This window comes from Falco cherrug, chromosome 19 (assembly GCF_023634085.1).
Source record: "Falco cherrug isolate bFalChe1 chromosome 19, bFalChe1.pri, whole genome shotgun sequence".
NCBI classification, from domain to species: Eukaryota; Metazoa; Chordata; class Aves; order Falconiformes; family Falconidae; genus Falco; species Falco cherrug.
Window position 1 is genome coordinate 2,148,885 of NC_073715.1, and position 20,075 is coordinate 2,168,959.

At 56.2% G+C, this 20,075-nt stretch overlaps 1 protein-coding gene across 1 annotated transcript in view; it reads left to right on the top strand.

Moving 5' to 3' along the window:
- INTS3 (integrator complex subunit 3) overlaps positions 1 to 20,075 on the top strand; it is a 43,062-nt gene that overhangs the window by 6,768 nt on the left and 16,219 nt on the right. Inside the window, exons 4-14 of the mRNA XM_055697030.1 lie at positions 4,218 to 4,331; positions 4,561 to 4,645; positions 6,248 to 6,314; positions 10,554 to 10,698; positions 11,644 to 11,773; positions 14,671 to 14,768; positions 15,487 to 15,678; positions 16,565 to 16,652; positions 17,223 to 17,302; positions 19,283 to 19,374; positions 19,966 to 20,072. Coding sequence (XP_055553005.1) covers positions 4,218 to 4,331; positions 4,561 to 4,645; positions 6,248 to 6,314; positions 10,554 to 10,698; positions 11,644 to 11,773; positions 14,671 to 14,768; positions 15,487 to 15,678; positions 16,565 to 16,652; positions 17,223 to 17,302; positions 19,283 to 19,374; positions 19,966 to 20,072 — 1,198 coding nt within the window. The remainder of the gene's footprint in view (positions 1 to 4,217; positions 4,332 to 4,560; positions 4,646 to 6,247; positions 6,315 to 10,553; positions 10,699 to 11,643; positions 11,774 to 14,670; positions 14,769 to 15,486; positions 15,679 to 16,564; positions 16,653 to 17,222; positions 17,303 to 19,282; positions 19,375 to 19,965; positions 20,073 to 20,075) is intronic.

Consider the following 20,075-nt stretch of genomic DNA (forward strand, 5'->3'; position numbering starts at 1 on the left):
ACAGCTCCGTTCCTCACAAATCACCTCTTGAAAGCAACATGCACTTGTCCTGGGAGTCTTGAGGCCTGGCTGCTTACACTGCTGATGTGAATGAGATTCCTCTTCGGTTAGACGGCTGTGTTTGGCTCTGTCTCTTTGCTGGCGTAAGGCCTTCCCAAACCCTGACTGCAGAGTCCCCAGCCCTGCTGTCCTTAGGCTCTGGCCTGATTCTGCTTCGTGTGCTGAGCACAAGACTTGGAAACCTGGAGAGGCTGAATCCAGCTGAGGCTCGGAGCACTGCTGGACACATCCTTGTTTCCAGGACTCTTTGGGAGCTAGAGTATTTCTAGTTGCTGACTAGCAGCGCTCTGCAGGATCGTCTTCCAAAGGGTGAACCTCCTCCTTCACATCAAATAAAATGCTCTTCTCCCCTCTCTGGGATGTGGTGGACCCTCTGGGATGGGTGGGAAGTGTCCAGGCACCGTTGAACAAGCACTAGGCTCATGGAGCAGGCGCTTCTGTGCGCTGGAAGCAAAGGTTGAGCGAGCCTGGCATGCCCCAGTTTTCCATCTGCATGGCACTTGCTGGCCATCCCGTTGTGGGGGCCAAGAGAAACCCACCCAGAACATTCCCCTCCATGGTCTCCCCTGGCAAAGGGGGACAAGGGGGTGAGCAGTCCGGCGCTCTCGCTGGCAGGCACCGACGCCGTCTCTCTGAGATGGCAGGCCGGGGGCATGCTTTGCTGTTCATGGCCACATTAATTAGAGGCGGCTGGTCTTCCTGCTCTTGTCAGGTCTGCTCTTCGGAGCACGTTACTTTTCTTAGGGAGTAATTGGATCTGCCAGTCTGCCAGGCTCTGATGTCACCAGTTGCTGCCACCTGCCCTGTATCCAGACAGCAAGGACAGGAAGCCAGTCAGTGATTTTTCTGCCAGGCTTTGGGGGTGAGTTACTCCTTGCCTTTGCTCCCTGCCTATGAAGAGGGGTTAACGCTTGCCAGACCGATAAGGCATCTCAGGAGACTCTTGAGAGAGCTCTGAAATTCTCACACAGAGGGCAGAGCTCTTGTTCATCTTCCAGTGAAAAACCCGCAGGTCCAGGATGCTCAGCGCAGCCAGCCCAGGTCACCTGCAAGAACTATTCCCACATCATAAAATTCCCGCAGGTGAATATTTGGTGTCGGCATCAAACCCAGTGAGGTTGGTGTGGAAGCGGTACTGCCCTGAGCCAAGCGTACCCCACGAGGCTTTGCCATACTCCTGGGACCTGTTGTTTTGCCAAAGGAAAAGAATAAAAGGATGTGGTAGCTGGCCATGTTTACATTCTAGGGCAACAAGTGCTAAAAAACCCTTGAAGCTGAGCAGGGCACGCAGTGCCAGCACGCGAGCAGAGGCATCTCGTGCTGTCTGCTTCGTCATCCTGTTTCCTCCGTGGATGCCTGTCCCCAGCATGTGGATCCGGCTCGTCTCGCAGCGTGGCCTCGCTGTCCCCCAGCCGCATCAGCTGGGGCATGGAGGGGAGGTGGGAGGCACTCCCTCCTCCTGGAGAGGCTGTTTAAAACACATCTCCGTTTTTTTTTTGGGGGGGGGGGGCGGGGGGGGCTTGAGCTGCCCCATCCCCTTGCTGACCGATTACAGAAACGGTGGCACAGCGGTGGCGGAGGATGGGCTGAAGCACGCAGGTCTCCTCCTCCCTCTTTGTTGCCTTGACACCCCGACCACCACGAGAGATTAGCTGTGCTAAACTTGTCCAGCTGTGAGGAGGGACACTTGACCGCCTTCAAATATCAAAGTGACAGCAACTGATCCATCAGATCTCCCTCCTCCGCCTGGCACCTCTCACTTTAATTAACACTCTGCTCTGGGATCAGAGTGCACGGAGCCCTCCCCGCAGATGAGTGCGGCGCTGCCCTGGCATCTCCTCCATCATCTGCCCGCCGTGTGCCTCTTCTGCCCCGCTGCTGGGTGGGAGGGGGCCTCTCTCCTCCACTCGGTGGTTATTTTCTTTTCTTTTTCTTCTCCCCTCATTTAAAGCGAACATTTATCATTTGTTCTCTTCCGTTAATTAAACGGCCTGTGCGAGCAGCGGCTCCAGTCTGCTGAGAGCGGGGAGGAGACGATGGATTGTTTGCAGCCTTGGCAATAATCAAGAAATTCAAGTTCTCTCCCCACCCCCCAGCTGCTGGAGCCCTGAAGATTTTCTCCCCGCACTTTCCTTTGGATTATTGCTACCATCCTTGTGCCAGAGGCTGTTAGGCAGGGGTCCACCGAAGCAACCAGCCAGTGCCGTGCCGTACTGCCATGACCCTGATTAAATGGGACCTGTCCTCCTCTGGCAGGTTGTACTTTGGGCCAAGGATCAGCAGCATCGTAGGTACGGTTCGAGTTCTGGTATTCTGCAGCGTTTGCTTCTGGGATTTGGGGAAGCATGCGGTCAGCAAGGTGAAGAGCTGCCAAACTTCCCTAGGTAACAGGACTACGGTGTCCTTCCTATGGGAACTTAAATACTCAACCAGAAGTAAATCCCTTAGAGGATCTCTTCGAGCTGTGTGTGTTCCAGCGCTTTGTCCTGAAGAGGCTGCCAGAATCAGCCCAGCCAGCTGGGAAGCAGTCCACACTGTCAGGGCCATGTCACAGGACCTCTTGGTGGCTTTAAATGCAGATGTGGACACTACACCTCGCACACATCTGGCAGAAAACCAAAGCCTAGGCGTTTCACCCAAAAAAGCATGAGTTCTTTGAATGTGAACGGACCAGCAAGAAAAGCTACTAAGGTGAAAAACGTTCATCTTGTTGCCGCTCCGAAGGATGCAGGGATGCACCTGCCTGTGAGAGGGAAGTGCCAGGGGCAATGATTGGCCGTAATCCTGTCATCGAGCACAGGAGGTAGGATCCAGGCAGGGTAGGGACCTGGCAACACTGGTGTTTTCCAAACAAATTAAAAGCTTCTGCTCCCTGGCTGGCTGTGTCCTAGACCCGCTTCATCCCCTGCGTTTTCCCGTCGCTGTGGTGTTACGTGTTTCTTTCCCAGAGCTGATACAGAGGACGGGGAGATGTTGTGCATTCCTGATCAGGTGGTAGCTGTCTGTGTGGAGACTCTGAGTCTGGTTCTGCTTTGTGGATATTCATTTAGCATTTCAAAAGCAATTAAAGGCCCCAAAGAGTCTACACCTCTTGGATTCTGGGTTTTTTCGTTTGGGATTTTTTTTTTTTTTTTTTTTTTTAACACATTGCTCTATAAAAACAGGAGGGAGAAAGCCTGAGCACAGGGAGTCTAATCAAAGTGATCTTTTGAGGCCTCATTAACTCTCTAAAGGAGGAGCAGAGACCAGACCCCTGCTCTCTGGAATATCATGACATTTACTGGCACAAATTAACGTTCATGCAGAACCATTTAGCAAATTACTTCCTAATCACCCTCCACCCCCTGCTGTCCTGACCAGAGGGGAAGGGAGAGCCAGCACCTTTGCTCTCTGGCCAGCGTTTTGTCTGGCTGCTGGTGGCAGTCAAGGATGGAGAAGGTCCTTCCCTTCCCTACGAGAATTCCCTCTTCCCATAGCAGGGCCCCAGCAAACCTGCTGGTCTGGACCGTGGGCAGGATGTTTGGACTTCTAACCCGAAAGAAGCCAACATGGTAGCGTGGTTTTGAGCCAGCCGGTGTCCAAATTAATCTCTGTCTGACCCCAGAAGTCTTGCGTGAGCAGGAGCAGAGATGATCCATCTCTGCCTCTGCATCTCTGTGGAGCTTCCCTGCAGCCATATTGGACCACTATCACATTGTAGTGACCTGACGTCCTGCCAGCATCTTCAGGGCAGCTCCAGTTGGCACTGGTGCCAGGGAGATTGGAGCAACAGGGGGGCTTAAGTGATCTGGATGTGACCGTTTATTAACTGATCCTTCCTGAAGGATCTCTGCCTTTGCTCTCTGGTGTTGGTCTCTCCAAAGCTGTGGCAGGGTGCAGGGAAGGCTGGGATGAGGGGACAGGGACATGCGACACTGTTCTGGAGTGAGGAACATTGGCTCCTGGGGCTAAATCCGGTGAAGCCCAGAGGATTAACGGCTTTCCCTGCTTGGCCCTGGGGTGTTGATTCAAGTCGCCCCACGGCAGCCTGCTTGCCTTGACGTTCCTTCCCTGAGATGCGTTTATTTGCTGTTATCTGCTCAGGTTTGATAAAACCGTTGTACGTTTGCTGTTACGATCCTTCCTCTGTAACCATCTCCCACTCTTCTCTGCTGCAGTGCTACCGGGACTTGGCACTGGTCAGCCGAGATGGCATGAACATCGTTCTCAACAAGATCAACCATATTCTCATGGAGAAGTACCTGAAGCTGCAGGACACCTGTCGGACCCAGGTGAGGAGAAGGTCTTCTCCCCAGAATGGCAGAGGATGCACGGAGGGGTTGGAGTGTGGAGGGCCTGGGGGGTGGTTGGCACCAGTGGAGCTCCTTTGCTCCGTGTTAAGGACTCACCTTTGGAAGGGAACCGTGGCGGCGTTTGCCAGCCGAGGCAGCCGTGGCGTTGGGGAGAGGTGTCGTGGGGGAGGCGGTGGCAGAAGCTGCACTGATCTCTCCCTCTGCTCAGCTGGTGTGGTTGCTGCGGGAGCTGGTGAAGAGCGGGGTGCTCGGTGCGGATGGAGTCTGCATGACCTTCATGAAGCAGATCGCAGGTGAGTGATCCCATGGGAGCGAGGTGACCGCTGGCATCCACCCTGCTCGTGCCAGCAGGCTGGGCGCTGGCGGTGGCGTACCAGGGCTGACTTGTGGCACGCTGCACGTGGGGTCAGAGCCAGAGCTGGAGCTGCCGTGCAGCCAGGTCCGGACAGGCTTCCCAAGTGTCTGTGTACCCAGCTGGCGGGCACTGAGCCTGCCCCAGCCTGTCGGGTGAGGAGATCTCCCCAGGGAGGATGGAGCAGGGGATAAGTTTTCAAGAGTCTGTTGCTCCCAGCAGCCTCATCGAGGGGTGAATCACAGAGAGCCAGGAGGCTTCTGGCAAATGCTGGAACAGCCAGGAAGTGTATTGGTTCCTGTTGCTGCCAGCTTTCACTGTGTAGCACTGCACAAGGGCGCCGGGGTCATCCTTAATCCCTGCTCCGAGCTCTGGGATGGCAAGAGCCATGCACGTCTGCTCCGTAACTCATCGAGAGACGCAGGAGGCTGCTTCACCCCACGAGAAGTCGGTAGCTCCACCAGGGAGCTGGCCATATGGTAGCCTGTAGTGTGTTCCCCCCAGCCCTCGGTGTAAGCACCCCACGGCTGTGCACGCATACACACGCACACACGCACACGCCTTTCCGGATTCACAGGAACGGTGCCTCTTCCGTGTTCTCTGCTCGGCGCTGGCCGCTGACGTCCACGAAGGAGGAATTAATGTCCCACCGTAAAACCTGACATTGTGTTTTTATTGTATGCGCCTGTGACACAGGGCTGGGCAGCCTGGGTTGGAAATTGCCGTATCTGCTCTTCAGGGGAGGAAGAATGGAGAGGGAGGGGACGGAGTCCTGAGTGCGAGCCAAGCTGCCCTGGCCCTGTTGTCACCGTGTAAACACAGAACATTTTAAAAACCACTGGTGAAGGCATCCCTTGTTTCCCTTCAGTTGCACCTCCCCGTGCAGGGCCCCTTCTGTTTTGGAAGGATGCCGCTGTCTCACTTCTCACCACTTTTACGATGCCTTAATTGTTATGATCCCATTGTTTTGGCTTGCCTGCTTTAGGCGTTTTCTGTGCCCTTGGAGCAGGAGTCCTGCTCTGCTTCCAGCAGCGTCAGCCAAAGGCTCCAGCTTCGTGCTGAAGGCCCACGCTGAGGGCGTGAGACACCGCTTTGTACACCTGGCCTGTGTTTGAGAGTTTGGGCAGCCTTTGCAGATGCTCTTTCCCCTTCGTAGGCTCAGCAGGTGCAAATATTTTCTCCTTTCCAGCTACCGAATCTCATCCCTTTATGGCTTCTCCTTTGCTTTCCAGAAGGATAATTACTGATTCCATATTATCATCGTTATTTTGCGAAAGTACCGTTGCAGCAAAGACCCCCCTGATCCCCTAACAGGCACAGGCAGGCACTTGTACCTAGAAATTGCTCTCTCTAGGAAGAGCCAAGCGTGTGTGGCGGGCAGAGCTGGAGCAGGCAGCAAGGCGTGCTCGGGGCAGGGAGCAAACTCCTTAACTAGCTTTGCCAGATGGGGAATGCGGGGAACGAAGCGGTCGGTAGCTCGGTTGAATCAGGTGACAGAACCACTCCGGTTCATCTGACTGGCGTTTCCCTGCCGCTCTTTCAGGTGGGGATGTGACAGCGAAGAATATCTGGCTGGCTGAGAACGTTCTGGAGATACTGACGGAGCAAAGGTACGGCTAGTTGGGAGGCACTGGCGGGGGCTGGTGCCTTTGGAAGAGAGAAGCAGGATGCAAGGGAGAGCACACCTCGAGGGAGAGCACACCCTGTCTGCCTGCTGAGGGTGCTTCTCCTGCTGCCTGTGCCCGAGGCAGAGCCAGGGCACTGTGTTTGCGGTGACAGCCTGCGTGGGAGTGTGTTGGTGGTGTTTCCTGCGCAAAAGACCTCTGCATTCCCTTCCTGTCTTGCCAAGCGTATTTTTAAGCCGTGGCATGAATTTCTAGCTCTCGGAACCCTCTTGCTGCAGGTTGTGTGGTGGGAGAGTGTCGTGAAGTCCCTCCGCCGGCAAAGCTCCTCCGCAGGGTTTGAAGAGGGGAGATGCTCTGTGCAGGCGGGTACCTCTCCCTGAGCCGCGTGCAGGGACACGGCGATGGCTGTCACCTAACGTGCGTTGGCCGGTACCTCGGCGGGCAGCCCACCCTCTGGGCCGTGGGGTGGCATTGCCTCGCGTGGCTGAGCTTGGGTCCAACATCCCAGGAATATTTTTTTCCCGAATTTTCCAAGCTGCGGGGGAGGTGTTCCTTCTGGAGGAGTAGGACACAGTTAATTGCCCAAAAAGCTTCCTGTGTTTAAACAGCTCCTGCTTCATCAGGGCTGCAACTTTAATTTGTCGTGGACAGGCCATCTGGGAAGTATTGTCCTATGGGCTTAGCATTGTCCTTTGTTGGCAAAGCATCCACTAATTGATGATAAGCAGAATTCCTAACTGCAGCCTTTGGCTGGGCAGAGTCATTATTTTTAAATAGCCTATAGCTTTTCACCAAGCGCTGTCTATAATAGCAGCGATTCTCCTAAAATTGCTTATTACGGCGGTTAACAATCAAGTTGTTAAAGCATTTATTTGGCCGCAGCTTAACAGTCCTAGTGATTTTTATTCCGGGAATAGCTGTGTGGGTGTGTGCTGCTGCGAGTGCCATCTAGTGCCCTACTGTGCCTGGGAAGGAGAGACCCCCCAAGATCTTCTGGGCTTGGCCAACCTTTGGATCGTGGCTGTATTTCCCCTAAGCTCAACTCTTCTGTTCCCAACCCTATTTAAGCCCCTACCAGCTCTTGATGTGGTCTTCTCTGTGTGCTGGTACTACTTGCTGCTGCCACTCTACACCTTGGAGCATCTTGGAAGTGCTCCTCATCTCGCCAAAGCTCTTGTCTGGCAAGGAAATCACTGCAAACCGCTGGACTGTGGGAGAGCGAGCGGCTTCTCCAGGGTGATCCAAAGCCACATCTGGCCGTGGGTCTGCAGGAGAGAGCTCCGTGCAGTGAGTAACAGCTGAGCTCTGTCACTCGAGAGGAGTTTGTTGGAGGAGCAGATGTGGGAGGAGAAGACTCTGCTCCTGTCGAAGGTACTGCTGGAGCGTCAACGCTCCGTGTTGTAGCGGCACAGGAGCTGCCTGAGCACAGGGAGAGCCGAGGGCTGGAAGTGGAGCCCCAGGGAGAACCTGCAGCTCTTTGCTGGGATTTATGTGCTTTGATTAGGGGCAAGCCAGAGCTTTAATTAAAGCCACGCATGTGAGGATCTGGTGCCACATTCAGAGTGTTGAGTGCTTGATTTAATTAAAAACAGTGATAGCAAAGCTGCTTCTCAAGCACTGCCCGCCTTGCAGCAGAGGAAAGTCCGCTGCCTCTCAAAAACCGGGTGTTAATTTAGCTTCTTGCTGCTAATGGCGGCGCGGATGCGATGCTTCCTCCGAGCGTTTTCGTTTTCACTGCCTGTTGGATCAATGAATCCTGTTGCCGTGGGTGGCTTTTGCCCTGCTTTGATGGCATTTTTATTTTCTGCACAGCCCTCACTGGGAAAGGGGGAGCTGCTGACCTGCCAGCCCCCCGGGATCCCAGCCTTAATTACTCCCACATCCTCCCAAAGGTAACCTCCGCTCAGCGCCGTCCGACTAATTAACCTGCTCCTAGCATCCAGCTAGACGCAGGGAGAAAAGCCTGGGAAAGCAAACGCTTGTCACGGCTTCCCAGGCTCCCTCCCCACCATGATTTAGGGCAGCTGACTCATTTGCCACTGGGCCAGTGTCTCTTCAGGTGGCCACGGTGTTACAGCTGCGGCACGCAGCGGCGCTTCCATAGGACCTGCTGATTTCCAGCTGGCTGAGCCCAGGGATGCTGGGGGTGATCAATCACGCTGGAGGCACCGAGTCGGCCTGGGCTGTTCTTGGCATCCAGCACAAATAACCAAGCTTACGAGGTCCTTTTTTATGGACTGAGAATATTTATTGTTGGGCTTAGATAAGGGAGGTTGAGAACGCGGCACACCCAGCAGACAGGGCGGCACAGGCAGGAGACAGCGGCGGAGCGGCTGATGGAAACGCTGGGGGCTGTGGTGCTCCGAGGGCGCGGGGCTGGAGCACCCACCCGCGCTCAGGACGCGGAGCCAGTTGGCTGAGAAATAAATATCTTTGTTTATGGGTGAAGGGATGGAGTGCACCCTCAGTAAGTTTGCAGACAGTAGCGAGTTGGGCAGGAGTGTGGATGGGCTTGAGAGCAGGGGGTCTGCAGGGGGGTCTGGGCAGCTGGACCTGTGGGCTGAGGCCGGTTGTGTGAGGTGGGACAGGTCCAGCAACCCCCCACAGTGCCGCAGGCTGGGGCAGAGCAGCTGGGAAGCTGCCCGGTGGGAAATAACCTGGGGGGGGGCTGGCTGATGGCCGGCTGGGCAGGAGCCCCCAGTGTGCCCAGGTGGCCAGCAGCATCCTGGCTTGTAGCTGGAACAGCGTGGCCAGCAGGGCCAGGGCAGAGATCACCCCCCTGTAGTGGGCACTGGTGGGGCTGCACCTCGAGTGCTGCGTTTGGTTTTGGACCACTCGCTGCAGGAGGGATGCTGAGGGGCTGGAGCGTGTCCGGAGACGGGAACGGGGCTGGGGAGGGGGCTGGAGCACCAGACTGATGAGCAGCGGCTGAGGGAGCTGGGGGGGGTCAGCCTGGAGAGGAGGGGACTCAGGGGGGACCTGATGGCTCTCCACAACCACCTGAACGGTGGCTGGAGCGAGGTGGGGTCGGGCTCTTCTCCCAAGCAACAAGAGGAAACAGCCTCAAGTTGCACCAGGGGAAGTTTAGATTGGATGTTAGGAAAAAATTCTTCACAGTAAAGGTTATCAAGCACTGGAGCAGGCTGCCCAGGGAGGTGGTGCAGTCACCATCCCTGGGGGTGTCCAAAAAATGTGTAGATGTGGCACTTGGGGACATGGTTTAGCGGTGGGCTTGGTAGGGTTGGATTTGATGATCTTCAAGGTCTTTTCCAACCTAAAGGATTCTGTGATTCTATGAAATCCGCTTCCAGAAAGCCAGCCCTGGGTGCGGCCGCCCTGCGCTGACCAGAGGTCGGATGGACTCCTGCCGTGCCCGTGATGGAGCTGTCACGTCTGTCCCACCACAGATGTAGTTACACCCGCCCCCTCACCACTCTCACTAACGGTCGATCTCAAGCGCATCTGTTTTGCCCCAGTTGTTGCTATTTGGCGCTTCCAGCTTCCCGACAGACGTGACTGCTCTTTCCCTTCTGCCCCACGCACTGTTCTCTGCTCAAGCCAGGGCAGGAGCAGCAATTCTGCCCGCAGCGCTGCGGGAGCTGCTGCCAGCCCAGCACAGGGCTTGAGAGCTGCCCCGCTTTGTGACCTGCTGCTCACGATGCCACCGGCTTTGCTGGATTCATCCACTTGGCACGCTGACAGCCGGGGAGCGTGAAAACACCCCTTGCACGGGTGCGTGTGCGAGCATTTGGGGCCTGATCCTACGGGAAGGTCCTTCGTAGCTTGTCCTGGTGCGTTGTCTGATGCTGTTGTGGCTGTGGGGACCAGTGAAGAAGCTCCTGTGTGGTCAGTGGTAGCATCAAGGTCAAGTCTATTCATGGGGCAGTTGCCCCCGGTGCTCGCTCCTGAGCATTTCGTGGCTTGCAGTTGCCGATACCTGAGATGGTTGTCGCAGCGAATGTCTCTGTGGGCTTGGAAATTCACCCAGTGCCTCCCATGAACGCATCTGCCACCCTGCTAGAGAGCTTGGGGTGCGAGCACCCAGTCGGAGCTGGGAACGGTCCCTGGGTGAACACTGGGCTGGTGCAACAGGCTGGAGTCCCTGCCCTTGCTGTTTCCTTTGTGCCTCAGTTTCCTCTGTCCTGAGTCTGCGTGTTTATGTCGCTTCTGGCTGTGGCTCCCTTGCAGAGGTGGCTGAAGTTTTTTTATTTTCTTCTTTTGCAGAGAGTGGGTACTGAAGAGCAGCCTCTTGATAGCCATGGCGGTGTACACCTACCTCCGGCTCATCGTGGACCATCACGGCACGTCTCAGCTCCAGGTGCTTCGTCAAAAAGAGGTGGATTTCTGCATCTCCCTCCTCCGTGAACGGGTGAGCAAAGCAGGGGAGCAAGAGGATGACTGGGAAGAGAGACCTGCCTCTCTGGGGAGCCTGTGCCCGCGTGTGGTGGCGTTGCCTGTGTTCCTCGTGCAGCTGGGAGCGTGAGACGTGCTGGTTCCACGGAGTCACCTCCCAGTTGCTCTGTACAGGCAGCGATGTGTGGCTTGTCCTCAGGGCAGGCACTCTGGGTGGCTTTTGGAACCCATTTCCACCAGCTGTCCCCTCTGACTGCAGGCTGTAGAGGGAGGGTGGCCCTTCTGATTATTTTTTTTCAGTAAGGGGCTGCCTTATTTCAGTCTCTCTTATACAGGCCACAAGGGTTGAAACCGTTCCCTTGCTGCTGCTCTGGCACCCAAGCGCTTGTGGCTTATCATTGCTGCAAGAGCATCGGCTCCTCCCTCAGGGAGGCAGCCAGTGTCCTCACAGGCTTACAGAGAACACAGTAGCCACTTCAGGCCACTTTTTGGTCTGTATCATGCAGGAGAAGCTGCCAAAGCTGGGTGTGGGCAAGAAATTTCAGCATCCTAGCCCTGCGGGCCATGATGGCTCCGCAGCTCCCTGCCTGCTCTCCCCTTCCTCCTGGCTGGGCAGGAAGGACCAAGTGTTAAGTCTTAGCCTCGGAGACTGGCTGCAGTCCTGGAGAGAAAATGTCAGATTTATGGGCCGATTGTTTGCTTTACAAGAGAGGGAACATTTTAAAATAGCTGCTGACCTTCCCGCCTGTCACCCTGCCTCTCAGAACCTGCTAGCTTCAAAAGAGGGGCAGGCTGCCAGGGGCAGGAGTGTAGATATTGTACAAAGAGTGAATCATCTGGAGCTGGTGGTAAGGTTGAAGGACTGAGTGTTCCTCCCTTCCCCTCCTCCTGCCCCTCAGTGCCTTCCCCCTGCTCAGGAGCAGGTATGCAGTAAATGAGACTTTTCCTCTCCTTTCTCCAGTTCATGGACTGCTTCATGATCGGCCGGGACCTTGTGCGGTTGCTGCAAAACGTTGCAAGGATACCCGAGTTTGAGCAGCTCTGGAAGGACATCATCCACAACCCGCAGGTCCTCAGTGCACAGTTCACAGGTAGGCAGGGCCCCGACCGAGGGGGCAGCCGGCTCCGTGTGGGAGAGCCCCTGCCACGGACCTGCTAGCCACAGGCAACCCCCTCCTGCCCTCGCACGCCCGGGTGGCCAGGCTGCCCTGACTGCCGGCCCATTTCAGGGAGAGCTGGAGTGACTTGCCCAGCAGCCGTTTTTCATTCTGCGTTCCCTCTGGCCCAGGTCTCGGGACGGTGTTAGAGCGGACAGGCCCTGCTGAAGGAAAACACTGGGCGCCTGGGCTCCTTCCAGATGCTCTCTTAGAGAAGAGCATGCAGAGAGAACTGTAATTACACTGTGTGTTCCCACCTCCAGAGCCCCTCGTCACTAGAAGGAGATGCCTCCAAAACCAGCTTTCTGGCAGCTGCAGGGAGCTTAGGAATAGGGGCAGGGCCAGGACTGGTCTCCCGTGGTCAGCTCTGGTGCTTGGCAGCTTTTGCTGTTTTTTTTAAAATGCTGCAGAGGCCTCGGAGGCATCTGGGCTTTAAACCATCCTGAAAAACAGACACTGCAGGCTGCTGTCGTGATAGCTCCTGAGAACGCAGCTGGGCCACAACAAGGGTCATTAAATTATATTGCTTGTTCTGGACTTAACACTTCCATAATTGCAGTTGTTGCTTTTTTATTTAACTAACTGATTTATAAGCGGAGATGAAGCTGGAGCCCCAAGATATAAAGTGTTCGAGTCCTTCGGACTCTGCAGAAAAGAGCCTGATGAGGAGCTGTAAAGCAAGAAGTCCAGAAGATGCAGCAACAGACACTTTCTAAATGAGATTTTCTTTCTCCCAGTAGCCCTGCCCGCCTGGTGTGCCAAACACTCAGCTGTGGAGCTCTCTCTGCACAGTCTGGGTTAAAATAGACATGCTGGAGAGAGGGTTATATTTGTAATTTTTGTTAGTATAAATTATTCCCTTCTCTAAGGGCTGTCACATCATTATTTGTCTGCAGCAATTCTCGTATGTCTTTGGAAATGGGGCTTTAAAGTGTTCTCCCCCCACGCCCAGTGCCTGCTGTCCTCTCAGGGCCCATGTTAACGTCACGTTGAAGATCTCAGATACGCTCACAGTGCATCATTTGATTAAATGCTCCTTAAACTCTGCGATCTCTGGCTTCTCCCATCTCCAGAACCTCTCTCCTGTCGTTGCTGGTCTCTGCTGAGGGCTGCAGTTCCCCTCTCTGGGCTGGCAGCCTGCGGGGCTTGCGGAGGCAGAGGAGTCTTAGCCCTACACCTAAGGAAGGCTCGTGTATTGTATTTCCAGGGCTCAGCCCTGCCCCTTCCTGCAGCTGTACATTCACTAGAAGCATTTCTTAGCTCTGTCTGGGTCTCCCCAGCTGAGTGCTGAGCCGTCACGTCCACGTTCAAAGCATCCTGAGGCACCTAACAAACGTCCCTCTGGCTTCACTTGCTTCCCACACCAGTAGGGACAGCTGGTCAGAGTTATTTCCTGGTTTGCTGCCAATTTTAGCCAAATGACCCATCAAAACAACCCCTAAACTGGGGCTAACATCAGTGCTCCTGTTGTACTTTCTTCTGACAAGGTGCAGACTCCCCGTGGCTTTTGCCCTTTCTCCTTCGGTTCCCTTTTTCTTCCGTTTGCCACCACAACCAGCGGCCCGTGGTGCTGCCTGGTGGTTTGTAGCGGTGAGATGATGGCTCTGGGGGGCGAGGTGGGAGGACTCTGAGCAGAAGCCGGTCTGTCCAGGGGTGCCCTCCTTCATACTTGCTCATGCAGAACCTGGAAAGCCCCCTCCCCAAAACACTTTCCCCTGCAGTTGGTCCTAACGCTGCCGCTTTGCCCTCTCGCCTGCTGCTGCGAGCCTGTAGCAATGGCTCTGCAAGGTGGCTGTTACCTCCAGCAGCTGCCCCTCCGTGCGCTCTCGGGTTTGTGTCGCTCTGTAACCTCCAATCCGAGTCAGTCTTGCTGAGCTTCATGCTCCCGCGACCAGGGCCAGAGCCCAGCAGCACCAAGCACGGGGAAAAGCGCAGCAGGGGATGGCTCTGGGTGCAGGATTCGTCCTTCCCTCCGAGCAGCTGGGAGCTTTTAACAAGCCAGGTACTGCTGTGGCTCTCTTCCCCCACTGCGCAGCTCGCTCTGCCCTTTCTGAGCTCCACAGGAGCTGGTGTCCGTTCTGTCTGCTTTGAAGCTTCCCTCCTCCAGCCATCCCCCAGGTGTGATCCTCTGGCCGCATGGGCAGAAGGACAATTTCCAAACGGCGAGAGCGCAGAGCTGTCCCCCAGCTGCGTCATCGCTGCCCTGCAAACCCTTCAGGTCTTGTCCAGCAGCAGCAAAGCGTGTTCGCTCAGGTCATAAATTCCTCCTTTTTGCAACCATCTGGAAATGAGAGGGGCTTTTGCAGCCTCTCTCTTTCTCCTTCCCGTCCTCCCTTCTCTCCACGCGTGTGCATACGCAAGTTTTTGGTTCTGTCTGACCTTTGTTGTTACACCTGGGGGGCTTTTACTCCAGGGGAGGAATGGGACTGACGTGCTGGCACAGCCCAGGGTGAGCACTCTCTGTGCCAGCCCTGCTTTTTGGTACCCAGGTCGAGGGGTGGGAGATGGGGAACATGCTCTGCTGGTGGTTACAGCTTGAGACTTGGCATCTGTGCTTTCTTATTTCTCTTCCAGATCTTGTCGCTGTGCGTCCTCGCTCCCTTTCTCCAGGCTTTCCATCCTGGCATCCTCATTAGTGATCTCTGACAAAAGCTTGCTCCAAACAGGGGCTGGTTTAGACCTTTTCCAGCCAAAATCTTGATCCCTCTCCTGTAGTCTTGGAGAAATGGAGCTTAATGCTCCGAACTCAGCTGGCTGCAGGGGTTGGTCGATCCCTGCCTGGATCCCGTTCAGGCCGTGTGATGCAGACTGACCTCCCTGTCTCTCCCCAGGTGTCCTGCAGCTCCTCCAGTCAAGGACTTCTCGCAAATTCCTGGCCTGTCGCCTCACTCCCGACATGGAAACCAAGCTGCTCTTCATGACCTCACGGGTAACTCCCTCATGCTTGCCGGGGGTCCTGTGCCAGCAAGGGGGAGGAGGGCACGCATCCTTGCCCGGTCCACGGGGCACCAGTCCCGTTCCCATGCTGGCACTGGGCACAGGGAGGGAGGGCAGAGCACCAGTCTGGGCAAAGGGCAGAGCTTTACTGGTGCGAGTATTTGTTGCTTCTGGCATCTAAGGGCGACAGGAGGGGGAGAGGCTGATGTAGATGGGCCTGAGACATCCAGGGTATTCATTAAAAGACACAAAACAGCTTTGCAGGAGAACATTGCTCCTGGCTGGCCGCTCTCCAAGGCGAGCGTTTTCTCTGAATGGCCGCGCTGCGGTGGGTTATCGGAGCGCCGGCAACAGCAGCTGTACTCGAGAGAGGCCAGGAGCTGCGCAGCGGCAGCACCGGGGTTAGCTGTTATCTGCACTCACACAGCAGGCAGAGCTGCTTCCCCCTCCTCTGCCTCTGGCTGCTGGCAGGGGCTGCGCTGTGCCGCACGCGGGGCGTGTGGTCCCGTCCGCTCCCGGCGTGAGAGCGCGGCACAACAGCCTTTTGGCTTCCTCGGTCCCTCTGAAGATGCTGCCAGCACGAGGTTGATGGGGAGCAGGGCGTGAAGCAGAGCTGGCTGCAAGAAGCAGCTTAGAGGGCAGCAGGGCATGGTTCTAGCACCTTCCCCCAAGCCTTGGGCAAAACCTGCGTCTTTCGCTGTTGCCTTCAGGTCCGGTTCGGCCAGCAGAAGCGGTACCAGGACTGGTTTCAGCGGCAGTACCTGTCCACCCCGGACAGCCAGTCCCTGCGCTGCGACCTCATACGCTACATCTGCGGCGTGGTCCACCCCTCCAACGAGGTGCTCAGCTCTGACATCCTCCCGCGCTGGGCCATCATCGGGTGGCTGCTCACCACCTGCACAGTGAGTCCCGAGGGCCAGATCCGAAAGCGAGTCACGTAATCGCCCGGGATCTCTGTCCCTGGGGAGAAGGGGGTAACCTGCTGCTGCTGGAAGCTGTTGGGGAGGTTGGGATTCGGTATTTGCTGGCTGAGGTGAAGGAGGGAGTTGCAGAGCAGTGGTTAGGATGCTGGCCTTTGTTCTGTGCTCTGGATTTTAGTCCTGCTAAACTGCTGCGCGTTGGATCCTTTGGGATCTGTTTTCCCTGCATAAACTTCACCTTCTCACTTCCAGCTAGTCAAGCCCTTCGTTTCTGATTTATGCTTATGGCCCATCTGCAAGGCGGGGGGCCTCTGCTGTCCCAGTGCGGTGCGAGAAACTCCTCGTTATATCCTTGTCACCTCCCACCCTCTCCACCCAGCCTGCTGTCCCTTGTCCCACCCAGGACTGTGACCCACAGCACTTGCCAAGCAGAGCAGAAGCTGCCAAGGAAACGGCTGTTTCCGTGCCCACGAGCACGTGTAGCCGATCACACCAAGTGACGTGCAGGGTCCGGCTGTACGTGCTTCAGGGTCGTGCGTGATTCTGCACTTCATGGAGCGCGTGGCTTGTGATTCCCGATCTCAGGGCTGCCTTGGCCTCTGCTGCTCTGCCTGCTGCCCTGCCTGCTTTCAAAGCAGGCAGGTTTACTCAGGAATTTCCCACCCTCTCTGCAAACTCAGTCTGCGCAGCAGCAGCTGGTACCCAGCGGGGGGGTTTTGCCAGCTCTGCCCCCCTACCCTGCTGGTGGGAAGAGCATCACCGCCCCCCACCTCGCAATAGCAGGAGCCAGCACATCAGGCATGCAGAGGGATCGGGTGCTCAGCACTAGGTTCATTAGGCAACTTGTGGTTTTTTTTCTCTTCTCTAGTCCAACGTTGCTGCTTCAAATGCCAAACTGGCCCTATTCTATGATTGGCTCTTCTTCAACCCCGAGAAGGACAGCATCATGAATATAGGTACTCCATGGGGAGTCTTCCTCTGAATGGGCAGGGGTCAAAAAAGGGGTTAATGCTTTCCAGAGCTGGTAAAGGTAGGGGGATCTGGTGGGGAAAGCCCAACAGATCCATCTCCAAAGGGCATCAGTTCCTCCCCTGCCCTGAACTCCTGGGATTTGCTGGATTGCAGGAGAGCTGCTCTGCTGGAGCCACTTTTAACTGTAGTTTTTGTATCCGTGGTAGGAGCAGGCGTCTTCCTTGAGGTCAGTGGCTGCCCCAGAGCATCCCTCCCTGAGGGCAGGTGGGCTGCCTGCCTGTGGGGCTGTCCCGGGGCGCAGGAGCAAGGACCAGTACAGCTGGGGGCATTGCTGGGAGCTCCTGCCTGCAGGGAAGTTGGTTCTGGCCATTGTTTAAAGCCTAAGCATTATTTAGGAGCTGGATGAGGGCAAGGATTGTGTACAGCCCAAAAGAAGGGGGCTCCCTCTGTGACCGAGGGGCAGAAGGCTGGGTCTGCGGGAACTGGGGGGGGACACAGGGGACGTGGGCATCACGGTGGCTCTCAGCACAGGACTCCCTGCTCTCTCCTTCCAGAGCCTGCCATTCTGGTGATGCATCACTCCATGAAGCCTCACCCTGCCATCACCGCCACGCTGCTGGATTTCATGTGCCGGGTGAGCTGCCCCTCGCTCTCTGGGGAATGACCTGGCTGGCCAAATGAGTTGCATGACGCGGGTGGAGCGATGAGGGTTGTGAAAGCGACCGCTGGGGTCCATGCGGTCCCTGTGCCACCAGTGGGACAGAGAGGCCCTTCAGGAGTGACAATAGAGGACGCTGTAGAGGGAAACAGCCGTGGTCTTGTCTGCTTACACCAGCCATCAATGCAGAGGCGACGCTCCAAAGAGGCAGGTCGCTGTGTAAGCCTCGGGGGCTTCCTTTTAGCCCCCTGCGCCTGTCCGTGGTGCAGGGCGGTGGCAGTGTGCTGGCCAGGAGGTGCTCCCTTAGGGACTGCAGCCCTCCAGCTGTGCTCTCCTCCAAGCGCTCCCCACCGCCCGTCAGCGCTGCAGCAGCACGGTGGTGTCGGTCAGTGCTTCTCCTTCTCTGCCAAGACAGAAGCTGGGAGCAGCCAAGGGGTGAGCTGCACAGCCCGGCTCCCTGCGGGCTGCCCCTGCTCGGCACTGAGCAGTCGCCAAGGGCAGGAATGGTAGTGCAGGCTCAGGCAAGACGGATGCCTTCACTCCCCAGAGGGTTTTGAGGCAAAGGCCCATTGCCTTTCCACCCCACAGGAAGGGAATTTCATGAATCCCTGGAGCCAGTGATACTGGAACAGCAAAAGAGTGTCATCTTGCTGGCCATTCTTCAGAGCCAAAAAAGAAAAGAAAAAAAAAAAAAAACCCAACCCACAGACAAAACCAAAAAGCTGCTCACCCGTCTTTTTTTTTCTGCATTCCTCGGTACATCGTCTGGTGTGTTCTGCCCTGAGCCTCTTGATTGCGAAATAGCCGGCAGAGTCGCTCAGTATCTGCTGGCAGCCCTTTTAACCTCCCCTTACCTATGCTAAATCAAGGAGGGATTTTCCCCAGTTTCGTCAGGCATACTGCTGCAGATGCTCAGCCAGATTATTCTCCTCTTAAAACCATCCACCAGAGGCTTTGGTGAGTCCTCGCGGTCTCTCGATAAATCCAGGGCCGTTCCTGGAGGTCGGAGTGTTGTGCCCATGTGTCATTCATTAATGGGAATGCCACTGTGGGAAGGCTTGTAAGACTTCCCAGCTCTGCAAATAAATCCTTCCAGAATGATGAGCATTAGTAGGAAAAAGGCTTCTGAACTGTTCCCTTTAGTACCTAATGAAATGCTTGGCCCAGTGTCATCCCCCGAGGGCAAACAGCATCTCACTGCAGCAGGGGACGAGTCAGACCCACCATCTGCCTTTCAAAGGCTGGCTGTCCTTGGGCAGGGAGCAGGGCTGGTCCTGCCCCTGGGTCCTGCGGGAAGCAGTGCCAAGAGTTGCTGGTTCCAGTAATTTGGTCCCCGGGAGGGCAGATGGTGTTTCTTGGAAGCGGGGTCTTTCCGTGGCACGAGCTCTGGAAGAGCTGCGAGTTGCATCATGTTCCTCCCTCACGTCCAGCACACTCTGCGTGCTCCTGTCCCCAGGCTGCCCGTGTCCAAAAGCAGCTGCTGGCGGAGGAACTAGGTGGAAGGTTCCTGGAATGACCCACATTTCAGGGAGGAGTCCTCTCGCTCCCTCCAGAAGCAAAGGACTGCATGTGGACAGAGCTGAGTGTCGTTTAGGCTGCCCTTCTTGTATTCCCCCCACTCCTGCAGCCGCCGCTGCTGCTTGGAGCGTGGCCCTGGCAAGCCCCAGGGCTTCCCACGGCTCACGAGGCAGCATCTCTGTGTTTTTCTCATCCCTGGGAGATATTTGAGATGGAAAAGCCAGGAGCATGGGCTGGTCCCCCTTCTGTCCACCCTCCACGGGATGCTGCACTGGGAGAGCTCTCCTGCCCCTCGGTCAAGAGCGGCTGGGATGAGTCAAGGGTGACCCAAGAAGCTGGCCGATGGCCTTAGCTAGTCCTGTGTCCCGCCAGCTGGCCCGGACCCGGTGGCAGGCAGGAGGGTTCATGGCACTAACACGGTCGTTCTCCTCTTTTCAGATCATTCCCAACTTCTACCCGCCGCTGGAGGCTCACGTCCGGCAAGGCGTGTTCAACTCCCTCACCCACATTGTGGAAAAGCGAGTCCTGGCGTAAGACAGCCCTGAATTTTACTACATTTATACAGCTGCTGTGCACCCATTTTCCTGGGTCTCACCAGTCAAAAATGATCTCCAGGCTTTGTAAGAGCCGCGGAGGGCGTTTGTATTGTGTATGAACCATGGACGAAGCCATAGTTGGGTCTTTGTGGTGCTGACGCTTGTCCTGAGGGCTGTTCCTCGAGGCAAGGGAATGGGTGGGTGAAGAAAGCTGTAGCTTCAGAGGAATAGGAATGTCCCCAGCCCTTTTGGGTCCCCAGGCTGAATGGAGCAGCCTTGCTCCTGGTGCTCCAGCCTGCAGACAGCTCCAGCACCAGCCAGGTTCCCCCTCCCAGGAGCTAAAGCCACTTCTCCCCTCCCCGTGCACCTTCTGGTGGCACAAGGGGACACTGGTGGCGAAGGGAGGGGGCCTCAGCTGAGCTGCAGGACAGAACGTGGGACCTCGTAGCTTGTGGTCCTTAACAAACCAGAGCCCTGACGTAAGGGGGGGATCCCCTTGCACATCTGCTGGGGTGAAGTTACGCAGCAGAGCGCTGCAGCCCGGCTCTTTCTCATCCCTTTCCCTTCCTACCCCCCCCGACACAGACATCTGGCCCCTCTCTTCGACAACCCCAAGCTGGACAAAGAGCTCCGTGCCATGTTGAGGGAGAAATTCCCGGAGTTCTGCAGTTCGCCCTCACCCCCCATCGAAGGTA